The sequence below is a fragment of the Macrobrachium rosenbergii genome, chromosome 4 (assembly GCF_040412425.1).
Source record: "Macrobrachium rosenbergii isolate ZJJX-2024 chromosome 4, ASM4041242v1, whole genome shotgun sequence".
Classification (NCBI taxonomy): Eukaryota; Metazoa; Arthropoda; class Malacostraca; order Decapoda; family Palaemonidae; genus Macrobrachium; species Macrobrachium rosenbergii.
Genome location: NC_089744.1, coordinates 32,452,743 through 32,478,477, shown reverse-complemented (window position 1 = coordinate 32,478,477; position 25,735 = coordinate 32,452,743). Strand labels below are relative to the sequence as shown.

Here is a 25,735-nt window from a genome sequence, read left to right as displayed (position 1 = left end):
CGCTAGTTTTACCGTAAAAACTTTGCGAAAGCATGTTGGAAACTGTTCTCGGTTGACGTCGCTGTATGTAAACAGCCTCACGTGTTTACCCAACCTCAGACGCATGGTCTCTGACAGAATTGTGGCCTGCCAGGCCTGCGTGGGTCATCAGCTGATGTCATTGTGAGAATTTTACTACGCTCTGTCTCTGACCATGGATTTGTGTATGCACAGTAGAGGAACTAAAAAATTTATAGAAAATAGAGGATACCAAACAGTGTTTCCAATAATGTAATCCTACATTTTATAAAAAAATGTAAGATACGAGAGAAAACGTGGGTAGGATCAGCTGATTTCATTGTGAGAAACTTACTATGCCAGGGAATTGCGCATGCGCAGTATAGGGACTGCTTGCCTGGCGATCGATGCCTGAGTTACACGGTCCAAGGTATGCTTTAGCCTATGGAAACCACCAACTGTCCGAAAATAAAAAAATTTACCCCTACCACACGTCACGAAAAAAATGTCGGTAAATTTTACGTAAAATTACGCCAGTCAGAAAAGAAGGGGGTAGGGGTTGTTGCGTAATATGACGTCAATTGGACAGGAATGGGTTAAGACAGTAATGACTATGAAATAGATGAAATAGAAAAGGTTGCTAGCGTCAGAATAATGCTTGTTGTTCTTACCTGGTAAGAGAGCTCCTGCAGACTGGTACTGCCTCTGGGAGGTGCTCATCTTAACCTGTGGAAGATGTGGCAGTATGGCCAAGGATCGCCTCCACTTCAGTGGGTACTTTGCAGCCATGGAAGTTCACCGATGGTTGACACATTAAAAAAGGGTGCCGTTGCCCTGGGTGGAGACCACTGCCACCTACACTACCATAAAAAAAACCTCCAACCCGACCACTAAAAACTGGTGGGTACTCCAGGTGCAAAGTACCCCAGACTTCCCTTGAACTCAACACCTTACAACAAGGCGAGAGGATTGTAGAGGAACAGAGAGCCCCGATGCTTCCTCTCCCAACATCATGCCAGCCACGGATAAGGGTCCTAACGCGCTGCAGTTTTCGAAAACAGTTTCGACGTCCTTGAGGTAATGCGACGCGAAAATAGACCTGGACCTCCAAAAAATTGATTGCAGGATAGATGATAAAGACAAATTATCGTGAAAGGCAGAGAGACGTGGCAACAGCTAGAACCTCATGAGCCTTTACTCTAAGGGAAGGAAAGACATCATCCTGTACCTGAGAATGAGCTTCCAAAATAAGGATCCTCAAGAAAGGGCATTCTTTGACAGGGGCCGAGATGGGTTTCTCACAGAACACCAAAGATTATTCGAGGGCCCTCAAATTTTCTCTGTCCTATGGAGGTAGTACCTCAATGCTCTCACAGGTCAAGGCAATCTCTCCTCCTCCTCTAGTCCAAAAATGTCCAATAAATTCTTAATGGAAAATGAGCAAGGCCAGGGATTGGAGATATTCTTCTTATTGGCGAGGAAACCAAGAGAAAGGGAACAGATAGTGTAGCCTTGAGAAAACCCAACTCTTCTGTCAAAAGCATGCAGTTTGCTAACGCGTTTGGTGGTAGCCAACGCCACATGAAAAATATTTTCATAATAAAATAAATTTTTGAACATACTTACCTGGTAGTTATATATATAGCTAAAGTCCCTGACGCGCGGCAGAATTTCAAAACTCGCGGCAATCGCCGATGGGTAGTCAGGTGTACCACTAGTGCGCCCTCTACCCAGGTACCTTGAACCATTCCAACTGTTCCTCAGATCTTCCATGCCCCTAGTCTCTAGAGGGGAGGAGGGTGGGAATTTAATCATATATAACTACCAGGTAAGTATGTTCAAAAATTTATTTTATTATGAAAATATCATTTTTAAACATCTGACTTACCTGGTAGTTATATATATAGCTGATTGACACCTTTGGTGGAGGGTCAGAGACAGCCAACATCTTTGGAATTTTGCTTAAGGGTTAATAAACCAACTTAAGGTTCTTACCTGGTTTAAGGAAGCTGACTTCAATGAACTCCCCTCATTATGTCTGCTTTCCTTAAGAGGTCCAGCGATCCACTCAGGGGCTGAAGACCTCTAGGAGCTGCCAACCGGTGTACCAACCTCTATGTGACAGACAACCTATAATACCCTTGTTCCAGGTGCTGCCAAGGAACAAACTGATTACCTGACTAAAATCAATGATTGCGGAAGATTGCGCCCAATCTCCACAAACAACCATAACATTACAACTATTCCAAGGCAAGAATCAAGGGCATCGATTTATGGGATTGCAGGGTAGTCCCTCTCCCACTACCGAGTTAGCTGCTATAAATGGTCCCAGTGTATAGCAGTCGTCATAAAGCGTTTGTACTTGCTTCAAGTAGTGTGAGGCAAACACTGACTTGCTTCTCCAGAAGGTAGAGTCCATGATACTTTGTAGGGACCTATTCTGTCTAAAGGCTACAGAGGTTGCAAACCGCTCTGACCTCATGGGTTTTAACCTTTAGAAGCTTAAGGTCCGCTTCACTGCATTCTGAATGCGCTTCCCTTATCAACTGTCTTATGAAAAAGGATAACGATTCTTTGACATTGGTAGAGAGGGCTTCTTAACTGAACACCAAAGCGCCTCTGACTTGCCTCAGAAACTCTTTCGTCCTTTGCAGGTGCGCTCTCAGAGCTCTTACCGGACAGAGGACTCTCTAACTCCTCACCTGCAATCTCTGTCAGATTCGTAATCTCAAAAGCCTTGGGCCATGGTTGTGAAGGATGTTCATTCTTAGCTAAAAACCCCAGTTGTAGAGAGCAGATAGCTTTGCTGCGTTCCTAAAACCGACGGTTTTATTGAAGGCATTTACTTCACTGACTCTTTTAGCTGTCGCCAAGCAAACCAAAAATAGAGTTTTCATTGTGAGATCTTTAAATGAAATCTCTTGCAAAGGTTCGAACCTATCGGACATGAGGAACTTTAGGACCACGTCTAGGTTCCACGCTGGTGAGTTCTGACTTTTCTCCTTGGTAGTCTCGAATGATCTGAGAAGATCTTGGAGATCCTTATTGGCAGACAAATCCAAGTTTCTGTGTCTGAAGACAGCTGCCAACATGCTCCTGTATCCCTTAATAGTCGAGGCTAAAAAGTTACGTCTCCTCTTAAGGTAAAGAAGAAAATCCGCTATCTGGGTCACAGAGGTTCTGGAAGAGGAAACGGAGTTGTCCTTACACCAACCTCTAAAAATATCCCACTTGGATTGGTATACCCTGATGGTAGATGACCTCCTTGCTCTTGCGATCGCTCTAGCTGCCTCCTTCGAAAACCCTCTAGCTCTTGCGAGTTTTTCGATAGTCTGAAGGCAGTTAGCTGTAGACCTTGGAGGTTTTGGTGATACCTTTCCAAGTGGGGTTGTTTGAGTAGATCTGGTCTTAGAGGCAGACTTCTCGGCGTGTCCATCATCCATTCCCACACCTCTGTGAACCATTCTCTTGTCGGCCAAAAGGGGACCACTAGAGTCATCCTGGTGCTCTTGTGGGACACGAACTTCTGAATGACTTTGTTTATGATCTTGAACGGGGGAAAAGCGTAAACGTCTAGGTTGGACCAATTTAAAAGGAACGCATCTATGTGCGTTGCCTCAGGATCTGGCACAGGAGAGCAGTACGTCTCCATCCTCTTCGTTTGAGCCGTGGCGAAGATGTCTATGCATGGACGACCCCAAATCCGCCACAATTCTCTGCAGACATCTTGGTGAAGAGTCCATTCTGTTGCCAGGACTTGACCTTTCCTGCTCAGACTGTCTGCTCTCACATTCCTTTCCCCTGAATGAAACGTGTCAATAATGTCACATTCTTCTCTTTGGCCCAGAGAAGGAGTTGCCTCGACGCTTTAGCATGCGAACTGGAGTGGGTTCCGCCTTGTTTGTTGATGTAGGCCAACGCCGTCGTGTTGTCGGTGTTGACCTGTACGACCTTGTCTTGGACTGAGTGTTGTAACTCTTTGAGGGCTAAAAATATTGCAGTCAGCTCCTTTTGATTTATGTGGAGCTTCTCTTGCTCTCTGGTCCAGGATCCCGATACTTCCAACTTTCCCAATGTTGCTCCCCACCCGAGTCCGACGCTGTGGAGAACAACACTAGGTCTGGGTTCCTCTGTTTTAATGAAAGGCCCTCCTGAAGCTTGACTGGGTCGTTCCACCACTGAAGGCATTGTTTCATCACCTCTGAAATGGGGATACACTCTATCTCTAGCCCCTTTTCTCTGCTCCAATACCGATTGAGGTGGAATTGGAGTGGGCGAAGGTTTAGTCTTCCTAAGGAAACAAACTGTTCTAGCGAGGAAAGGGTCCCTAGCAGGCTCATCCATTCCTCGCCGAGCACATCCGTTTCCCCAGAAAGTCCTTTAGTTTTACCAAGGCCTGTTCCATCCTTGATGGTGACGGAAAAGCCCGAAAATCCGAGACTGAATCCTCATCCCTAGATACAGGGTCTCTTGAGATGAGGTTAGATGTGACTTCTGCCTGTTTACCAGAAGTCCTAGTTCCTCTGATAAACAGATTGTCGTTTGAAGATCCTCCAGACAGCGATTGAAGGAAGGAGCTCTGAGGAGCCAGTCGTCCAGATACAGAGAGGCCCTGATGCCTCTCGTGCAGCATTCCCGCTACATTCGACATCAGTCTGGTGAATATTTGGGGCGCCGTGCTTAGGCCGAAGCAAAGAGCCCGAAACTGGAATACCTCTTCCTTGAAGATGAATCTCAGGTATTTCTTGGAGCCCGGGTGGATAGGAATGTGGAAATATGCATCCTGAAGATCCAAGGAAACCATCCAGTCGTGTTGTCTGACTGCTGCTAACACTGATTTTGTTGTTTCCATGGTAAACTTCGTCTTTTGTACAAAGACGTTGAGGGCACTCACGTCCAGTACTGGTCTCCAACCCCCCGAGCTCTTGGGAACCAGGAAAAGGCGGTTGTAAAATCCTGGCGAATCCAGATTTTGTATTTTCTCTATTTCGTTCTTCTGCAATAATAAGGAAACTTGCTGTTGAATCGCCTGTGCCTTGGACTCGCGTCTCTGTATCTGGGCGACAGATCTATTGGTTTGTCTGCCAACGGGGCTTTCTTAGGAAAGGGATTTTGTATCCATCCTTGAGTAGTTGAATGGACCAAAGATCCGCTCCTCTTTTCTTCCACACCTGCCAGAAGTTGAACAGCCTGGCACCTACCGCTGCCTGAAGGGGAAGAACGTCAGGTCCTGTTTCTTCCCTGTCTAGAGCCACTTCTTGTGGATCTTCTACCCGCCCTCGAGGAACCTCTACCTGAGGGCCGACCACGAAAGGGCTGAGATCCCTGAAACACAGAAGCCACAGCCTTACTCTTTTTAGTGATGAAAGTCGTTGGTAAGACTTTCCTTGCTGTCTTCGATATAAGATCTTGTGTGGTTTTCTGAGCTAAGGATGTAGAGACCTCTTTTACCAAGTCTTGAGGGAAGAGGTGAGAGGAAAAAGGGGCGTAAATTAGTTCCGCTTTTTGACTGGATGTCACCCCATTAGCTAGGAAAGAGCAAAGATGGGCCCTTTTTTTCAGGATTCCTGCTGAGAAAAGCGCCGCTAATTCGCTGGCACCATCTCTGATTCCTTTATCCATACACGACATCAGATGTACAAATTCTTCGGTGTCGGTCGTGCTGAATAATCCCATCTTTCTTCCTAACGCTCCCAGGGTCCAGTCCAGAAAATTAAAAACCTCGAAGGCCCTAAAAATTCCTTTGAGGAGGTGGTCCAACTCTGATGTTGACCAACAAAACTTCGTTCTCCCCATGGCCACTCAGCGAGATGAGTCAACAAGATTCGAGAAGTCTCCTTGGGAAGAGGCAGGTATTCCAAGGCGAGCGATTCTCCAGTTTGATACCAAACGCTATCTTGAAGCTAGTTTGGCTGGAGGAAAAGCAAAGGCCGTCTTTCCTTGTTCCTTCTTTGAAAGCATCCATTCATTCATCATTTTAAGAGCTCTCTTGGACGAGCGGGACAAAACCATCTTCATAAAAGCTGACTCCTTAGGCGCCTTCCCAAGAGTAAATTCTGAAGGTGGGGAACGAGGAGCCGTCGGAATAAAGTTTTCAGGGAAAACTTCCGCAAAAAGTTTCATAAGTTTTTTGAAGTCTGATGAAAGTTGATGGCCTTTACTATCTTCTTCTTCCGAAACTTCTTCGATATGATCCACAGGAGACTGAGGGATATCATCAATCTCTTCTTCTGATTGACCAAAAACCAAAGAAGCGACGTCTTTCAAAATATCACCTTGACGCTCGGCGTCCTGGTGTCCAGTCTCGTGACGTCTGGTGTCTTGGCGTCCATCTTCTTGTAGTAATAAAGTATGGCGTCCAGCCTCCTGACGCCTGGCGTCTTGGCATCCAGATTCTTGATGCCTGGCGTCCTGGTGTCCAACTTCGTGACGCCTGGCGTCCTGGCGTCCAGATTCTTGACGTCTGGCGTCCTGGCGTCCAAGCTCTTGACGCCTGGCGTCCCGGCGTCCATCCTCTTGAGCAACTCGGGCGTCCTGGCGTCCAGACTTCTGACGATCATTGTCCCGTCCAACCTTAAGGTCGCTTGAGAACTGGCCGCCTGTGCGACATCTGTCAAAAGCTTCCTCAGGCTGACGTAAAATGATTGAGGCTTCTTGAATAGGAGAAACATTTTTCCTACGTTCGCTGTCCCGCCGCACCCTGAAGTCACTTGAGAACTGGCCGCCTGTGCGACATCGGTCCAAAGTTTCCTCAGGGCGACGTACAGCCATCGGTGAACAAAAGTCTGCATCCGTCTTTTCTGCAGGCTGCAAGACTTGCATCAGGGAAGAGAGTTTCCGTTGCATGTCCTGAATTAGACTGATTTGCGGAGCTACCTGCTGCTGGGAATCAACAGGGGGAGCTGCAATATCAACTACTAATTCATTTTCTTGATGAGACGTTGGAAATGATGTTCGGGGGCGCTTCGATCTCATTTCGTCATCAGCGGAAGCAGACGGCCGCCCGTGCGACAACATACGTCTGCTTTTCACTGGAGAGCAATTGTCCGAACTAAGAGGGGAACGCTCTGGACTGCTCCAGTGACTACATCCCGGAGTAGGAAGCGTCAAATCCCGGCGCGCTCCACCAAGGAAAGTTTCCTTTGAGGGGTTTCGACACGGCGTATGACGCCAGTCCCGTCTAGTAACAGCGTCTTCCGACAAGGATGAAAACACTTTAACCTCGCCTTTCCTATGGCGGGGTGAGCGTCCCTGGGAAGCGCCAACAGGTGCGCTCGAGGGGACGACTGCCCAGTAGCTAAAGCCTCTCGCCTCCCTTCGCCTGTCGACATTCCTTCTCACAGGGGTTGGTGAGCTTGGAAGAGGTCTAGGACTAGGAGCACGACAGGACCGAGCAATCGCACCCTCCACAACACTTGCACTTTTATTTTTCTCATTAACACTTGAATGTTTCAGATCTCTCACATTCAACCATAAATCCTCTCTGTCTCTTGCGAGGGATTCTACCTTTTGTCCAAGGGTTTGAATGGCCGTCATCATGTCCTTCAAGGTTGGTTCCTTATCAGTATCAGTGGGGGGTTCTGGGACTACCACTACTGGGGAATGAATAATAGGATTGATATGAGAAGAATCTTCAATTCCTGACTATCTCTAGAAGAGCGAGATTTACTACTCCTGGCTCTTCTGATCCTATCCCTTTCAAGCTTAGAAACATATCGGTAGTAATCCATCCACTCTTTCTCTGATAAACCAAAACATTCATCACATCTGTCCTTTAACTCGCAATTTTACCTCTGCAATTTACACAAATAGATTGGGGATCCAACGCTTTTAGCAAGCCGGGTTTTACACCCTCACACACATTCTCACACTCAAGCAGAGTCAGACATCTTGGAAAGAGAAAAATCGTAAGAAAAATCCAAAGCAAGCAAAGGTCAAAATCAACAATATCTAACAAATCCAGAAAATCCAAAGCAAATCCAAAAAACAAGCGAAAGCCAAAGCCAAAGTGTACTTCACCAAAACTCTGTGAAAAAACACGGGCCAAACGAGCAAAATTCTTAACGATGCAACCGGTATGGCGGCAGGGAAGATCTGAGGAACAGTTGGAATGGTTCAAGGTACCTGGGTAGAGGGCGCACTAGTGGTACACCTGACTACCCATCGGCGATTGCCGCGAGTTTTGAAATTCTGCCGCGCGTCAGGGACTTAAGCTATATATATAACTACCAGGTAAGTCAGATGTTTAAAAAAAAGTCTTTTTCGTGAGATTCTTGAGCGAAACGGTTTGAAGATGGAACCAGTAAGCCACTTCAAAACCACGTCTAAATTCCAAGACACTGCATCGGGTTTCTCTTGCTTGGAGGTTTCAAAACATCTAATGAGGTCGCTAAGGTCCTGATTAGCTTAAACACTAAGCCAAGTATTGACCTGTATCCTTTGATTGTAGAGGGCAACAGCTTTCTGAAAGTCCTCAAAAAGAGTAAAAAATCTGCTACTTGGCTCACAGTCATCTCAGAAGCAGAGATTCTATTGTTCTCGCACCATCTCCTGAAAATGGTCCACTTAGACTGGTAGACCCTGCTAGAAGAAGCTCTCCTGCATCTAGCATCGCCTCTGCAGCTTGTCGAGAAAAACCTTTCACTCTGACGAGGCTCCTGATAGTCTGAATCCTGTCAGGGCCAGAGCAGACAACCCTTGATGAAACCTGAGGAAGTGGGGCTGTCGGGGCAGCGACTGTTTTTGTGAAAGAAGCCTTGGGAAGTCCACAAGAAGACGCAGGTCCAGGAACCACTCCTTCCTGGGCCAGAACAGAGCAACTAAGGTCATCATGGCGTTCTGGTGAGACAATACCTTGTTGATCACCTCCCTGATCAATCCAAAGAGTGGAAAGGCATAAATGTCCAGGCCTGTCCAATCCAACAGCATGGCATCCACTGCCCATGCTTGAGGGTTTGGAACTGAAGAGCAAAAGAGAGGCAGATGGTGGTTCCTTGACATAGCAAAGAGATCTATGGAAGGGTTGCCCATAGCTTCCATAGACTGAGGCAGACTAGAGGACCTAAGATCCACTCTGTCGACAGGACCTTACGGCAACGGCTCAATTCATCTGCCAAGACTTTCATCCTTCCCTGAACAAAAGCAAGGAATGATTGTAATCTGATTCTGTTCTGCCCAAAGAAGGAGGTCTTTCACCGTCTCGCAGAGAGTGAAGGAGTGAGTGCCTTCTTGCTTGCGGACATAAGACAAGGCTGTGGTGTTGCCCGCATAAATGTAGCACTATGTAAAGAAAGATTAAATAGGGAAGCATAAGAATAGAATCTTAAAAAGAGAGAAGTGGAAAAAGATAAATTATACAATGATCGAGTGGAAAAGATAAATTATACAATGAGAGAGAGAGAGAGAGAGAGAGAGAGAGAGAGAGAGAGAGAGAGAGAGTTGAGAGCCTTGGTTATGATTATGGCTAGATATACCAAAATGGCTAGAACTCAAAACAGTGAGAGAATAAAATCAAGCTAAAGAGTCAGCATATCTATAACCCGGAAACTGTTATGCATTCTAGGGAGGAGTCAGCTAGATATGAACAAATCTCAAAACAGTGGGGAGCGATATCGTGCCCAGGGCCATAAAACCAATCATAAAATCTGGAACCTGTTCCCTTGCCAGACTGAGCTGACCAGAGCATAACCATACCCTGACCACAGGCTAGACATAAACTGACTTTCGACTAGCAAGAGTGGTTTTCAAGAGAGTAAAACTGCTACCGTAATTGTACTTGTGTATGTAATTAACTTTCAACATTAAAGAAGCTACCCATTTTGTCTCCATTACGCCTTTCTGAGAGATATAATTACATTTAATATAAATTCCTTCTAAGGAATAGACTAGTGAGCCGCTGACTTCAAGAAGAGACGCTGTGAATGAATACATCGCCGACTTAGAAGAAAGACGCAGGTAAGAAGGGAACAATAATAGGTCAAACGAGTTTATGAAAGAAACTTGTGCACGACATAAACTGCTACAATCTTTCCTGTTACCAGCGGAGTGAAAGACTGAAGGCCCAGGTGAATGGCCTTTAACTCTGACATTTATGTGTAAGGTCCTCTGAACTGACGTCCATGTTCCTGAAACCCTCCAACTCTATAAAAGGGCTCCCCAACCTAGATCACAGGCATCTGAATAAAACTCTAGGCTGGGGTTCAGAGGCAGAAGCAATGTCCCTACTTGAAACTCTTCTTCTGACAACCACCATAGATCCCCTTTGATCTCTGATGAAATGGGGAAGACAAAGGAGTCTGGCTGGGTCTTCCTGCACCAGCTCACTTTCAGATAAAATTGCAGGGGCCCTCATATGAAGCTGCCCAACTTCACGAATTGCTCTACTGAGGCCAACATGCCCAGGAGACTCATCCACTGGACAGATATCCCTAAATAGGGAATCGTCTGTATCGGAGTCAACTATGACTTCTGAGGGTTTATCAAAATGCCTAGCTCTTGTGCTAGGCGAAGAGTCTCCTTCAAGTCCTCCGTGCACTGAGCTTCCGACTTGGAGCAAAGAAGCCAACTGTCCAAGTAGAGGGACACACTGATCCCGAGAAGATGAAGCCATTTCCCAAGAGGAGCAAGGATCCTGATGAAAACTTGACGGGTCATGGACAGACCGAAGCAAAGGGCCTGAAATTGGAAAATCTTGCCTCGAAACACGAGTCTCAGATACCTGATGGAGTGCAGATGGATGGGAACATGGACATAGGCATCCTGCATGTCCAGGGTGACCAGCCAGTTGCCCTGATGGAGGGAAGACATGACAGAGCGGGTCAGACATGACAGAGCGGGTCGTCTCCATGTGAAACTTCGTCTTCACAACGAAAAAATTCAGGAGCTGACATCCACAAAGGGCCTCCAGCCACCCAATGATTTGGGGACTACGAAGTGTCGGTTGTAAAAACCCTCCAACAAATAATCCAATACCTCCTCTACTGACCCTTTGTGAATCAAGGACTCAACCTCTTGAGCAAGAGCCAAAAACTTCTCGGATCCTTCTGAGTAGGCTGTCAAGGTGATCGGCGACCTGGACAAGGGAGGCTTCTCTTTACAAGGAATGGAGTAGCCTCTTCTCAGCACTTGAACTACCCATGGGTCCGCCCCTCTGCGACTTCATTCCTCCCAAAGAAGACGTAGTCTGGCTCCAACGAGCACACGAAGGACAGAAGCCTCATTTCTTAGAGGTGGGGTTGAAGGTTGACTTCTTAATGGACCTTGAAGAAGGGCACAGGTTTGCTCGAGGTCTGGGTTGAAGTCTTGATTGTGCTCCACGAAAGGGCTGAGGTTGCAAGGGCGAGAGAGACTTGGAAACAGAGGGAGTTTCCTTAGGGCACTTGGTGGACTGAGCTAACAGGTCCGTAGTAGACTTCTTCTGAAGGGCCAACAACACTTCTCTAACTATATCTTGAGGAAAGAGATGAGTCTTGTCCAAAGGAGAAAACAAAAGCAGCAACTTCTGCATAGATGTTACTCCCTTAGTGGCAAAGGAACACCACAACTCCCGTTTTTTAAGGATGCCCATCAAGAAAAGCGAGGCGAGTTCGGCGGAACCAACCCTGACTACTTTGTCGGCACATGACAAGACACCAAGCCAGTCAGAAGTGAAATCTTTGGCAAGGTCCAGACAGTCCTCAATTTTTCTCACCAAAGCACCCACAGTCCAATCCAAAAAACTGAAAATCTCTAAAAGTTTAAAAAGGTTCTTGACAAGATGGTTGAGATCGAGCGAAGAAAACATAATCTTGGCCAAGGAGAACGCAGCTCAACATGTAGCATCAACCAAACTGGAGAAGTCCCCTTGGGAGGAGGCAGCCTCCCCGGTGGCATAGAAACGGTGCTTCTTCTTCTGGAGTTTAAAAGGAGGGAAGACAAAGGTAGCTTTACCTTGCTCCCTCTTAGAGGCTAACCAATCATCCACCTCTCAAAGGACTTCTTCGAAGAAGAGGAAAGAACTAACTTGAGGAGACAAGCAGAAACCATAGAGGAGGAAGGTAGACGCAGGCGAAGATGGAGAGGCAGGCTCGAAGAAGACAGGGAAGTTTACCAAAAAGAACTTCAGCAAACTGGAGTAAGCCAACAACAGAGTAGAGTCATGCTCAGCTTCATCTGACGAAATCAGAGACAAAGAAGGGTCCTTGCCCTTGGAAGACGAAGACTTCTTCAAAAAGCCCATAAGTTCCTCAAGCTGATGATGAAGAGGGGCTAAGGAAGAGGTGAGGTTGGCACCGAGCGCTCTGCAGTTGGCGCCACGTGGGTTGAAGTGGAGAGAGGTGCCAAAAGAGCAACGTGCGCCTGGCAGGAGACTGGTGCTCGTGAGCATGAGACCGAAGAGAAGAGGGCCATGAGCTCTCCAAGGAAGATCAGAGCACCTAGGCAGAAGCACTGGGCGCTCGAAGACCTCGGGAGACTTCGGGCTGTCCAGAGGCGGAACGGAGAAGCTGCACGAAGGTTGTGGATTAACACCTGTCTCCTTATACCTCTTAACAGGAGGAGAATTGTCTGCAAAGGCAGAATGTTGCTTCAAAGGTCGACAGGCAGCAACTTGGCGCCGTTGGCACTTCTTGTCGGGCAAAGAGTCACCCAAGTTCGAAGACAGATGACCAACACTAACTGAGACGCCTTTCCAATGGCGCTCTGCCGAAGCCTGGGAACGGACAACAGGCTCGACAGAGGGGGCGACAACCCTTGGGCAAACCCCACCAGCCTCCCTTGGACCTCTGGTATGTCTTCTCCCCGGTGCAGGGGAGCGGGACAGGAACCTTTGTCTCAGAGCACTGGTGGGACAGGATGCCACCTCCTGAACACACAGAACACTGTCACTTTGCACTGCGCTGCTAACACTGGGTACACTGGAAGACCTTTCCACAAAGGCTTTAAATGATACACCCAACTCCATAACCATGTTGGCTAAAAATTCAAATTTCTTGTCAAATCTAGATTCGAGGCTGGCAATGGTGTTGAGATTGGAAGCATGGGAACCCAGTCAAGGAGTATGAGGGAAAGAAGTAGGAAGGCTAAGGATTGGAGACAAAGCAGGGTTCTGAGGAGAAGAAATAACACTGTCTTCAATCACAGGAGAAGGAACAGGAGCTAAACTAGCCTTATTCTCGGCTCTAAGGGCCGCCTTCCTCCTTCTACCCCTATCTTATTTCGCTAATACGATTTCAAAGCCTTCCACTTAAGCTCGTCCCAATCCTGACATTCAGAACAAGTCAAATCTATACTACAGTCCTGCCCCCTACATTTCACATTTAGTATGAGAACCAAAAGAGATCTTAACTAATCTAGTCCTACGACCTTCGGAACAGTACCAACCACGAAAAGAACTAGAGTCAGACATCCTAGCTAATTAGAATAAAGTTAACAAAGCTAACAAAATTACTAAATAGCAGCAGAAAATTTTCTATACACACCAAAAAGGCAAAATTCGAATACTTCACCAAAATACTGGACAAATATCCCAAAAAAATGATGACGATGACTGCATTAAACCATCCATGTTAGTCAGGAGCCGGCAGAAAACAAATTGAAGCTCTCTGCTGAGTTGTTCCTATCAGTCCTGAAAGTGGGCAGGACCTTGTCACCTACATGAATGATAGTAGCGCCACCGCAAAATTTAATTCTTAGACTGCCGTGTAGAAAGCTAGTAGCTATGTAATTACTTGGTAAGTCACTTATATAAAAACAGCAAGCATGGTGTGACTTGTGGGAACAGTAATATACACTCCTTGATCTGCACATCAGGGATTCCATATCCCCCAGTACATCTGGGAGCCAAAGCCTCTGGAGTATATCCCAGCGTGATTGATGGAGGACACTGGGTGTCAAGAGGCTGCCCTGATCACTTCCCTGAGGCTATCATGCTCATAAACAAGAATGGTACACCCTACAAGATTTGCCACCAACTAAAGCAGCATGAGAAAATACGACACCCGAACCCTGTACCTGCTTGCTGGACCATACAAATAGGAACCAAGCCATAATCCAAGGGTGTCAAAAGGGACCATGTAGCCCATTTTCCTATTTTGGGCCAATAATCAGAAGCAGAACCAGCCTCCTGTCGCTACAACCTTACCTAAGTGAGCAGAAGCGTACAATACCACCAAGCCATAATCCAAGGGTGTCAAAAGGGACCATGTAGTCCACTTTCCTTTTAAGGGCCTAAAATCAGACGCAGAACCAGCCTGCTGTCCTCACAACCTTATCTAAGTGGGCAGGAGCATAGAATACCCTTTTTGTTCAGATCAGTTCCGGACTGAACACGGCACTGGACTGTACCAAGCACAGAAATGTTTACGGTGGCCTGGAGACTTGTCATGAGTATGTCCTGGCAAATACCAAGCTGACTCCAATGCACTGAAATGGTTGACAGTCCGAACTTCACTCTTCCTTTTGCCCCTCTGGAGATGTGCAGGGACAGCAAGTCAGTTAGTCCTCTCCTCAAACCCTGTGAATCAGTCATAAGCATGTCTGCGATCCAATCAGTCCACTAAACCAATGATCATCTACTTCTGCAATTGATGTCTGGATCTACCATTAGCCCCCCCAAAAAGACAGCAAGTGGCTGGGTGAGCAAGCCCAAATCCTAAATCACCCAATCACACATTGCCAGCTGCCTCACAAATGATTAGAGCTATCAATCACCACTCTTAGCAAGAGAGAGGTATTGTGTGAAGAATTCCTAGCCTTTTGCAGTTACCTTCTGGCCATTCTTCCTGCACTTCTGCCAGTCTGGGAAAGTGAAGTGTGTTGAAGAGACAACAGGCCTTTCCAACTTCTCAAGCCTACCACAGTCAGAGTTGAGGTACTCATCCCCAAAAGGGATGGGTTGCAGCTGGATCTACCAGAGCAGCAACAAACACATCAGCAAAGGTAGTCTCAGACAAAGACACTGCTGCCAAAACAGAAACATCTACCAAGACCCAAGGTGTCAAGCTCCTGACAGCAACCAAGTTGAGGAAGGTAATGTGTGAAGATTCTAGTTAGCCTAGGCTACAAAAGTCCATTGTGCCTTCAGCAACTCTGCAAGTGTTTTTGAGATGCCTTGTGCTGACAGGTACCAGACTAAACATGGTTTGCGAGTCATCAGTTGAAAGGCTGATGATCAGAGGTACAACCCTTGCACTGTCTAATATCCCATCTTGGAACCATCTATGACAGCACCTACACCAAAAGTGCTTATTTTGGACCAAGCCAGGGGGGGGGGAGCACCCAAGGACCATGCCATCTTCAACATGTACCAATACACAGTAGGTTAGAAGCAAGTGCAAGCCAAACGTTCAGTCCTAGGTCAGGCATGTCCCCAAAGGAGCCTTGTAGAATGTATCATAAAGCTCATGGCAGGACAGACTACTACTCCCAGTACTTGGTCCCTGACGGAAGCAAGACTGGTGCTCCTACTGGTAAAGAAACACCCAGGAGATACCTGGCAGGTCCCAAGAGGAGAAGCTTTGAACTATTTTCATCTTAGCATCACACAGGCCAGGACAGATGGAAAGGATGGAAAAGGACAGGGGAAACAATTGCCTGCTGCAACAGTGAAGTCCTACAAGACACAACCAAAGGGTCTGAGCCTAAGCCAGGATTTACAGAAATCTTGGCCGAGGCCAAGACTCTCCAGCAACAACTCAAAAACTGTAGAAAAGAATCAATGATTGGCCCAAAGGCCTAAAACTCAAGAGGAAAAGATTATGCACATAAGGCTATAAACGCCCTAAAAGTTGGACAAGGAGTGCGGAGGCTCCCATGTTCCCTAAAAACCCATCAAGCACTCATCCGAGCCAAGAAGGATGTGGAGAGCCCTTCAAAGTCAGAGGACAAATGTGTGAGATTCTGTGCCAGGAATAGAATGAAGCACATTTCCAGCTCTCCACTAATATAACGTCTCCAAGGAATAGAGCAAACATCAATTTGTAATGGACTGGAGTCCCTTCTGTAGAACATAATGCTCATGAGCGAGTTCAAAGAATAACCTGACAAGAGGACTCCTAGCAGCAACCATCCCCTTCAACAGACTGAAGATCAAGAAGGCGAAACGAGAAGGACTGACAGATCCCATGCTCTCTTTTGAAAACATCAGTCCACTCCTGCAAAAGCACAAGTATGAGATTCAAAACTTGATAGTACAAGTACTAAGATATCCAATTTAAAAAATCTGCAGTAAGTAATGACATTTTCTAGAAAAATGATAGCCATACTTTGTAGAGAACAGTCAGCCTTCTGTATGAAATATACATACAGTTACAAGATGCCAAATGTGTAGACTTGATATAAAAACTTTTAAACAAAAAATGATGCCACAGCAAGAGAAACAGGATATTGTAATTTGTTGTTCAAGTATCCCTGATATACTGAATAACCATCAAATCAAATTTAAAAGTTCACTTATTTTCTCTTGATGAACAAGACCAGAGCCTTTTATTTGGGCATATCCTCAGCACAAGCTGGAACAGATGAACTTGGTTACAAGGTCAATAACTGGTAGTTATAGGGGATGAACAAGAGAATACCCCTAATTCACTTTACATCACAATTCAATTTTTCATTTTGCCAAAAGGACAAAATTTTTAAAGATCAAGTTATGCAAGGTTCTGGTTTGTATACCTATGAAAAATACAATTTTACTCTTAAAATTTATTTGTTCCTATGGAAATAAAAACCATGACTTTTGTATATGAGATTTACTCCTTTGGTGGAAGGTCATCACTGACAACTGACTTTTGCATCATATCCAGAAACACAATGCTCCTAGTTGTGGATGCAAGCAGGGGATGCAATTACTCCTGCAACCCCCTGTTCAGTCTGGCAAATGGGTTTCTTTCATTAGCATGGAAAGCTCCACCAAGGTGGAGAAATCTAACCCCTTCAGTCTGAACAACTGGGATAAAGCTGAGCGACAGCTTTTCACTGTGGAGACTGACCGGAGACTGTCTCAACTGAGGTGAATAAGGAAGTCTGCGATCTGCTGAATAAACAGTATCATCAGAGAGATGTCTCTTCCAAGGCAAAAACCAAGATGGCCCACTTTCCCCGGTAAAACAGAGGTACTCAGTCACTTCCTCTATAGCCCTACCAGAAGCTATTCTCTCACAAGATACTCTGGTTAACCTTAACACACGACGATGAAGAGTCCACCGACTGATTATACTTATGAATGTGTGGCTGACACTGGAAAGCAGGCTACAGGGGGATTTTTATTACAGTTTACAGTTACCACCCTATTTATGAACGAGTTGTGTTCCAGACGGCCATTCATATCTTGAATTGTTCGTAAGTTGGTTCTTAATATGTAGAGCATAATTTTTTATGATGTTTACATTCCCAAGTTAACTCAATAGTCATATATTATACTAATTTCGCTGCATTTTTAAATCATGCAGTATTATAAAGAACTACTTGGGAAGCTAGAAAGGTAAAAAGAAGAAAATAAAATTTAGATTCATGCAGCATTCAAAATTTACTATTTTTTTCCATGCTTTGAGAGTTATGAACTTGGAGAGAATTTCTCAAGAGCAGCGTCTCATACTGGAAGTTGATAAAGTAAACAATTCACACTGCCAACTATTGACCGAAATACACACAAAATGTTTCCTATTGAGAGAGGAAATATAGAAAATGGGAATTCATCACAGAACAAGTTAAGTCTGGATGATAGAAATAATTAAGAACATTTTAAAGTACAAATGAGTATTCTCGTGATTGTAGGAAGAATACGTGGTAATCATGAAAATATTCAGGATAATCAGGGAAGGAGTTAAAGGAACAGGAGGTTCTTCTTCCTTTTCTTCAGTTTGCAAAATTTCTTACTAGCAGAATAAGTGCACATAGCAAAATTTGAACTTGTGACTCTGTCTGTTTGTATCTAAGAATGTTTGTAACTTGAATGTTGGTAGGGTGGTGACTGTACTTTTTACTCAAGAAATTGACCAATTTACTATCATCCCTATTAATAAAACTTGTGTACTGTATTACAACTTGAGAAATACTTTCTGGGCCAAAAGACATATAAACAGATAAAACTCATGTACTGTACTTAAAACTTAAATATACTTTCAACACCAGAAGACAAACATGGACAAAATTACTCTTCTATGCACCTTGTAACTACTAAGTAGGTCAGACAGCTGTACTTACTTGTCTATAAACCTATCAAGCAGGCAGAAAAGCTTGAATCACACAAATAATTAAAAGAGAAAGGCGGAAGTGTTTTTAGTGAACGCCCCCCAATTCTAAGGAGGTATTGGAGAGGGGGTGCGACCCTAGTGTAAGAATGCACATGGTCCAAAGACCTTGCACGCACCAAACATACAAGTTGCCCATGCCCCTTCCTAACTGCCTCTCTTCCCTAGAGTTGTGGTCGTCAACGTTTTTAAGACCATGGGCCCAGATTTCCTGTATAGAATGCACTTTATGCAAATCTTTTATTCTTGAATCAAATTTCATTTCCAAGTATTAATCTTGATAAGTGTCTAGAACAGAAACTGGTTCAAGATTAAATGGATTTCTTACTAATGACAAATCTGTGCCCTCAAGATCAGGAAAGTTTCTGGAAAATTGTCCAAGTTTTGAAGGTGACTGACTACTTCATTTTGTTGACAAGAATCTATTCTCCTTCAGCAACTTTACAAAACTTCTTATTAAATACTGCAAAATTACCCGAGTTAACTTTCCTAGCCCAGTTCTGTATCAAGTCAATAAAATGAATCACAGTTGTGTCTTTGCCCTGCAGTTTCAGATTAAGTTTATTAAGCTGGTCAAATGTATCAACTAAGTATGTTAAACATGGTTCCCACAGTGGGTCACTAAAAAAGACATTCCTTGCATTGCATGTTCAAAAACATCTTTAGCTCCTCATTAAGTTCAAAAACTTGGCAGAGAACAATGTCCTATGACAGCCATCAAACTTCTGTAGAGATTAGCAGAACTTGGTGCTCTGAATCCAAGTCTTCACAGGGCTGTTTGAAAAGATGATTCAAGTCTTTACAGGGTTGTTTGAAAAGATGTGAATTGACAGGGATAGACTTTACACAGTTAACAATTTTTCTGGCACTATCAAAAATAGCTTGGAGTTCGCTGGGAAGGGTTCTGGATGCAAGTACTTGATGATAGATCATGCAATGGATTACCATAACCCCAAGAGCAGCCTCTTCAACTTTGGATGAAAACCCAGATCTTGACCCTATTGTTGCAGGTGCCCCATCAGTACACACCCCATACACATTCTCCCATGACCTTCATTCTCCCATGACAATCTTTCAAAAAAAAGTCAGACAGAAGCAATGCTGGACAAGAAATTTAACAAAATCAAGATAGTAGTAGCACTCTATTCAACCTTACCTTTCAATGTTGTGTTTCACTCTTGGATTTATACTTCAGCAGTAACCGTTTCTTTAACAGCAACTGTTTCCTTAAGGCTTCAAGATGCTTCAATTGTTCTTCCTTGCTGTACTCTACTCCAGGAAGTTTACAAACCTGGTCAAAACACAATACATGGCTTCAAGGCACAATTTAAGATAATTATCCATGCTTTATAACTTCAAGAATCAATTACAAAAAAAAAAGCCACACTAAAATTTTGGACAACCAACAAAAACTATAAATAACTCCTGCATACCTGCTCCCTTGCAGTCTGAATTTTCCGTTGAAGTTCTAATACCTTTTGGCTTGACTCTTGAGAAACCCTGGACAAGTCAGTCTGCTCTTTTTCCAAACTAAAAAAAACAAAAAACAAAAAAAGATAAGCTTTTGTCAAAATTTTTCTGCAATGCAGTACAGCAAGTGTAAAACACCTTTGCAATTCTTATTCAGTCCTTCCATAATTACCAGAGTACCTGCATACGACATTTCCTGCAGATTTTCATTTCTAATCACTTCTCTCAATAAATCCATAACAATACAATAAGGAATGGGCCAAGCCCCAATCCTACATGTAAACCAACAATTAACTGCAAACAATTCTATTTTGCCACAGGCTCTTCATACTGCTGACCTTTTATACATCATTTCAATCATACTAACCCACTTTTCTGACACTTTCTTTTTACAGAACAAACATAGAGGGGTCACGGCTACATGAGGAAATACTGACAAAAAAATTTCAAGAAATTAGCTCTTTCCCATCTCTCAAGATAATGGAACCCCTTTAGATCCTATGGTAATATTTTACTTGAAACTATTATTCAAGTTTGATTTTACTTGAAACTATTATTTAAGTTTGAACTTTTCATGTTGTGACCTCAAATTTCCTTAACATGCTTAGCAAGGAATTGATGCTTATATCTTTCACTTATTTATGTTACAAAATTTTTTCTGATGAATGTTACATACTTGGATTTTTCTAAGTTCTTTGTTTATTTTAACACAGTTATGGAAATGGAGCTCTCAACTGGACTTCCAAATCCATTGTGGGTAAGCATGGATTATGAATCAGGAACATCTTCTCTTGGATGTGGGTCCATGATGAAATGCTGAAGTTGTTTATTTTGTTACAAGTTTGATATGTAAGTTTAGAAATCAGGCATTCCTTCACCTCTTGCTTCAGTCTGCAGTAATGACCTCTTTGGCTCAGCTGTGTCTTTCTTGCTCTGTTAATTATTTACTGCTAAATTCCATGCCAAATTTTGTCCTCCTAATACATACACTTTTTAACTTCCCTTTGGAAACGTGTATTGCCTAATTCTTTTCTGTGTCCCAAATGTAATTATTTCTTAAATTATTGAGAACAATGCCACCTTCCACCATGGCAGAGGTTAATTTAGTTTGTAAACCACTGGTTAACCCTCCACAGTGACACCCAGCAGTCTTCAACATTTAGGGAGGGTCCTGACTAGTCTGCAGATGTCTATCCTTCCAATAGTTCTGATTCAGATTAGGCAAGTTTACGGAATAATTCCAATCAAATATCCTGCAATAGGGTAAGGAACTGGTGCTCTAGGTCAGGTTAGATAGGTTAGGTGGGGTCTAGGTCTGGGTAAGGACCCAGCATCCTAGGTTACGTTATGTGTATGTAGGGAATGGGGGGAGGTTGTTTGGTACAAGGGGGTGCCACCCTCCAAGCCAGGTAAGGACACAGCGCCCTATGTTAGGCTAAACTGATCCCTGTATTTTACTAATTTTGTTTTTCCCTAACCAAACATTTTCAAATCCAAAATGCCAGCCCTGCAATTAAGGGGAACACATTGGGAAAATGAAGACTTTGGTTGGGGAGAAAAGGCAAAATTGTAACAAGGCTGAATACAGTCATTTCAATTACAGACAAATTTGTGGTCATCTTCCTTATAAGGATAAAAAAGACGAATACTCTTGTGGATTTTTAATCATATTATAAGAATTCTAGGTAGATCTAAGCCAGCTGTCCGCTGTGAGCTAGGCTATGGCAGCTGACGTTTTTCTATAGAACTTTACCTGCTGAACAAGAATTTAAAGTAATATTTTGTTGCTCGGCTGTAATTAAGCTGTAAATTATCTTACACCTGGTGTGGTAAAACCCTTTCGAGAATAGCTAACAGTAAGGGAGACCCATTGGGAATTTGGGTTTTTTGGTGGGGTAAATAACTTGGGAAAAGGTTTCGGTACCTTATTGTTGTATTTCCTGTTATAGATGTCATTTGGAACACGAAAAACAAGCGTGAAAAGAAGGGCGAACAAATGGATAGTGGGAGCTGTTCCAAAGGCACTTTTCATTCATTACTAAACTCGGTTTTTTTTACCAAGGCACATTTGCACTGACTCGCAGGGGTGCCCTTTTAGCTCAGAAAATTTTCCTGCTAGCTGATTGGTTGCAAGTATTTTGTCCGACTAGCATCATTGTTTTCAAGTAATTACCAAGTAATGTGAATTGAAACTTATTTACTAATCTAAATTTCTCCCACAGATATATGTTTTGTCAATAAATAATGTTAACGAATAAAGAGATAATAAAATATTGTGATGGTGATGGTAAGTCTAAATTTAATAACAACACCCTTGAAGTCAACAACAGGAGCTTGTTTTGGATGCACGCTGCATAATTTTTTTACTTTTCACATATTTTAACACCAGTTGGGATAAATTACAATAAGCATAAGAAAAACATGTTATTATAAACTTTCTTTGAATACCAGAATCTACTAAAAACATGGAATTAATAAAACTCGCGATTAGTGAAAACTTCCGGGAGGTAAAAGGAACAGCTTGTGGCTGGCCTGGAAAAACTATCACAGGTGATTGTCATTGCATCATTTTCCTGATTTATGTAAGTGTTGAAATCAGTTATGTTGTTGAGATTACTTTAATGACTATATCTGCAATTAAATGGTTTCTATGCTTCTTTTTGTAGGTGCACACTAATAAAAATATATTTCACAGAAATTAACAACTTACTCTTTCATGTAAGTTACAGCAGACAACACGAGATAAGAAAACTTTTTTTCTTATTTTGCATTCTGTTCAGGACACATATAAGGTTAACACAAGTTTCTGTGGATATTTTGAGAAGTAAAAGAATATGTAACTGAGTAGAAAATGTACTATACATATATACATTTTAAGGATTAGTAGGTTATAATATTATGCGCCTACTGTCAAATACCGAGGCGGGGATGGAAGGGAGGGGGAGGGGTATCACGGTTGTAACTTGGTGAAATTATGAATTCATTTAATTATGATTTTTATGCAATTTATGGAACACTACAGTATCCTCAAACGGAAAATAGTGCTATTCATAGAATCTGTACCTTTACCACAAAATTAGCAAATCCTTTCTATGCGGACTTACATCACAGGCCTACCTACACCTAGCATAACTTATATCAAGCATCAGCTACTGTTTACTGTTACTCCTTACCTTAAAGAGTTAAGCAAAATTTATTGCAATTGTCAAAAAATGGTGTAAGACACATACACATAGGTTAGCCTAGTTTGAAATGTGTGCAAGAAATAAAGCCATAATAAGGGGAGTACATTATTATTATCTAAAAGAAAAAAGAGCGTCTTCATATTTATCATTATATTTATCATAATGATATAACAAAAGGCTTCAGCACAAAAGCCTATAAAAGATGATATGTATCTGAAAAGTTTTCTTGCCCATCAACATTTGCTGGCATGTGGATACCATAATTACGAATAACTAGGCCTTCCTATCTAGGTAATTTTATCTAAATTTTATCTAAAGCCACAGGCTGTTCCTTTTACCTCCCCGGAAGTTTTCACCAATAGCCAGTTTTATTAATTCCATATTTTTAGTAGATTCTGGTATTCAAAGAAAGTTTATAATAACATGTTTTTCTTATGCTTAGTGTAATTTATCCCTATTGGTGTTAAAATATGTGAAAAGTAAAGAAATTATGCAGCGTTCATCCGAAAACAAGCTCCTGTCATTGACTTCGGCGGGTGTTGTTATTAAATTTAGACTTACCATCACAATACTTTATTATCTCTTTATTCGTTAACATTATTTATTGACAAAACATATATCTGAGGGAGAAATTTAGGTTAGTAAATAAGTTTCGATTCACATTATTTGGTAATTATTTGAAAACAATGATGCTATTCGGATAAAATACTTGCAACCAATCAGGTAGCAGGAAACTTTTCCGAGCTAAAAGGGCACCCCTGCAAGTCAGTGCGAATGCGCCTCGGTAAAAAAAACCAACCGAGCATAGTACTACTGATTCTAAGCCTTAACATGCATGCGTTAGCTTTTGAACAGCAGCTGCTGGTTTTCTGCGCTTAGCGAGAGTTGTGAGAGACTGGCAATTGACTTTCTCCTATTATTTTACTTGCTGAACAAGGATTTAAAGTCATTACCTCTTGCCAGACATACGAGCTTGCCAGAAATCTTTAAAAATGCAGATAAGGCGCGCAGTGCTGTTCTGCCACTCAACCTAAAGAGGCCACCCAAGTTGAAAGCGGAAATGGTAAAGTTTTGTTTCACATTTACAAAAGCTTCGAATAGTCTGCAGTGGAGCTAGACTATGGCAATTGACGTTTTTCTATGTTATTTCACTTGCTTTACAAGAGTTTATGGGGTATTATTTCACTTATGGACATTAATTGCTTTCAACATAAAATATAGGTTTTTCTGTTGTATTATGATGTGATTTGAATGATTTTGAGGTTTATTTCCATCGCAAATGAATACTTATCCTTCCCGGCAAATAATATACTGTATACAAAATTAATAAAATTACGACTTGTCAGAATACTGCACCCCCTCTCCATAGCTAATCCTCGACTGTGTTTACTGATTACAATTTTGCCGTATTAGCTATGGAGAGGGGGTGCAATATTCAAGTCAAGTCAATTTTATTAATTTTGTATACAGTATATCATTTGCCGGGAAGGATAAGCAATGTAAATCACATCATAATACAACAGAAAACTGGAAAGCAATTAATGTCAGAAATAATAGCTTATGGTACAATATTTTGCAACTGTAATTTATCCTCGAGCTGCATGCAACCCACTGGTACAGACGTGCAGTTTTCAAGGGTCAATTATATTTTAGTTACAGCCGACCGCCAAAATATTATTTTAAACTCCAAAATATTATTTTAAACTCTTGTTCAGCAGGTAAAATAACATAGGAAAACATCAATTGCTATAGGCTAGCTCACCGCAGACAGCCGGCTTAGAATTACCGAATTCTATACCATTTGAGAGCCACTGCTCTCGTAATTAGAAGAAAAGGTAGAACTATATAGTAGCTCTGCAGCCGCGACTGCCTACTAACTTAACTTTTTCTACAGTTTTTCGGTTGCTAATTATGAATTTACCTTTAATTTTTGGCGCTCGAGTGTAATTAACCTGTAATTAGCCCCTGAAGTCCATCCAACAAGGGGTTTCCATACGCGATCTTCACAAGACAGAGCACGGCTACGTCTGTTTCGAACGGTTCATATCCCGTCTGGCAAGTGCAATAACTTGTTAATGTATGGGTACCCGACCGCCCGCCCGGGCCAGTACTAAACAGGGCGAAGGGACATTCCATTTGGCCGACAACAAACAGATGCACCGCCAGCATCAGAACCACTAAAAGTGTAGAAAAAAACAGTTGAAAATGTAAAAACAGGCGCAGAGCTAATATATAGAATTACCGAAGAAAATAATGTTAGTGACGATGACTCGAGTTAACTTAAATGTACCACCAGATAAAATGAAGACTGGGGGAGGGGGGGTTCAATGACCACAAATTCATCTTATTGAAAAGTTAGAATAAAGCCTTGTTACAATTTTGCCTTTTTCCCCACCAAAAACCTTGTAGGGATGGTAAACTTTTACTTTAAACCATTATTGCATTTTGGCTTTGAAAAAATTATCTCCCTATGTTTTAATTTGTGATCTGAACACCTGATACCTTTCCTTGTAGTTAGGCCTATGTAGATTGTGAATGAATAGACATTCAAACTTGAATGAAAATTATAAGAGGTTGTTAAAACTGAAGCATACCTGTCACATTTAGCCAATGTAATGGATAACATACTTTTTAATAATTTGCATAAGTCACAGTAAACCAACAGGTGACCCTCAGAGGGAGAAGTGTAGACAAAACACAACCAACAAATCCGAACGGTTAGAAACTTAGCCTGCCAGATTTGAGACAATCAGAATACTATGCGGCTACAGTCTATAGCATTGAAAAGGTTTACTTAAATGGCATAACATCAAAAATTTAGGTTAATCGAGATCACTCCGGTTTTCTTCCGGTAAGGCG

At 42.8% G+C, this 25,735-nt stretch overlaps 1 protein-coding gene across 2 annotated transcripts in view; it reads right to left on the bottom strand.

The window, feature by feature from the left end:
* Positions 1–25,735, bottom strand: part of MED9 (mediator complex subunit 9) — a 31,727-nt gene that overhangs the window by 5,318 nt on the left and 674 nt on the right. For both annotated transcript variants that reach the window (XM_067093273.1, XM_067093281.1), the window contains exons 2-3: positions 19,655–19,751; positions 19,378–19,512 (exon numbers count right to left, since the gene is read on the bottom strand). In XM_067093273.1, coding sequence (XP_066949374.1) covers positions 19,381–19,512; positions 19,655–19,751 — 229 coding nt within the window. In that variant the 3' untranslated portion in view covers positions 19,378–19,380. The remainder of the gene's footprint in view (positions 1–19,377; positions 19,513–19,654; positions 19,752–25,735) is intronic.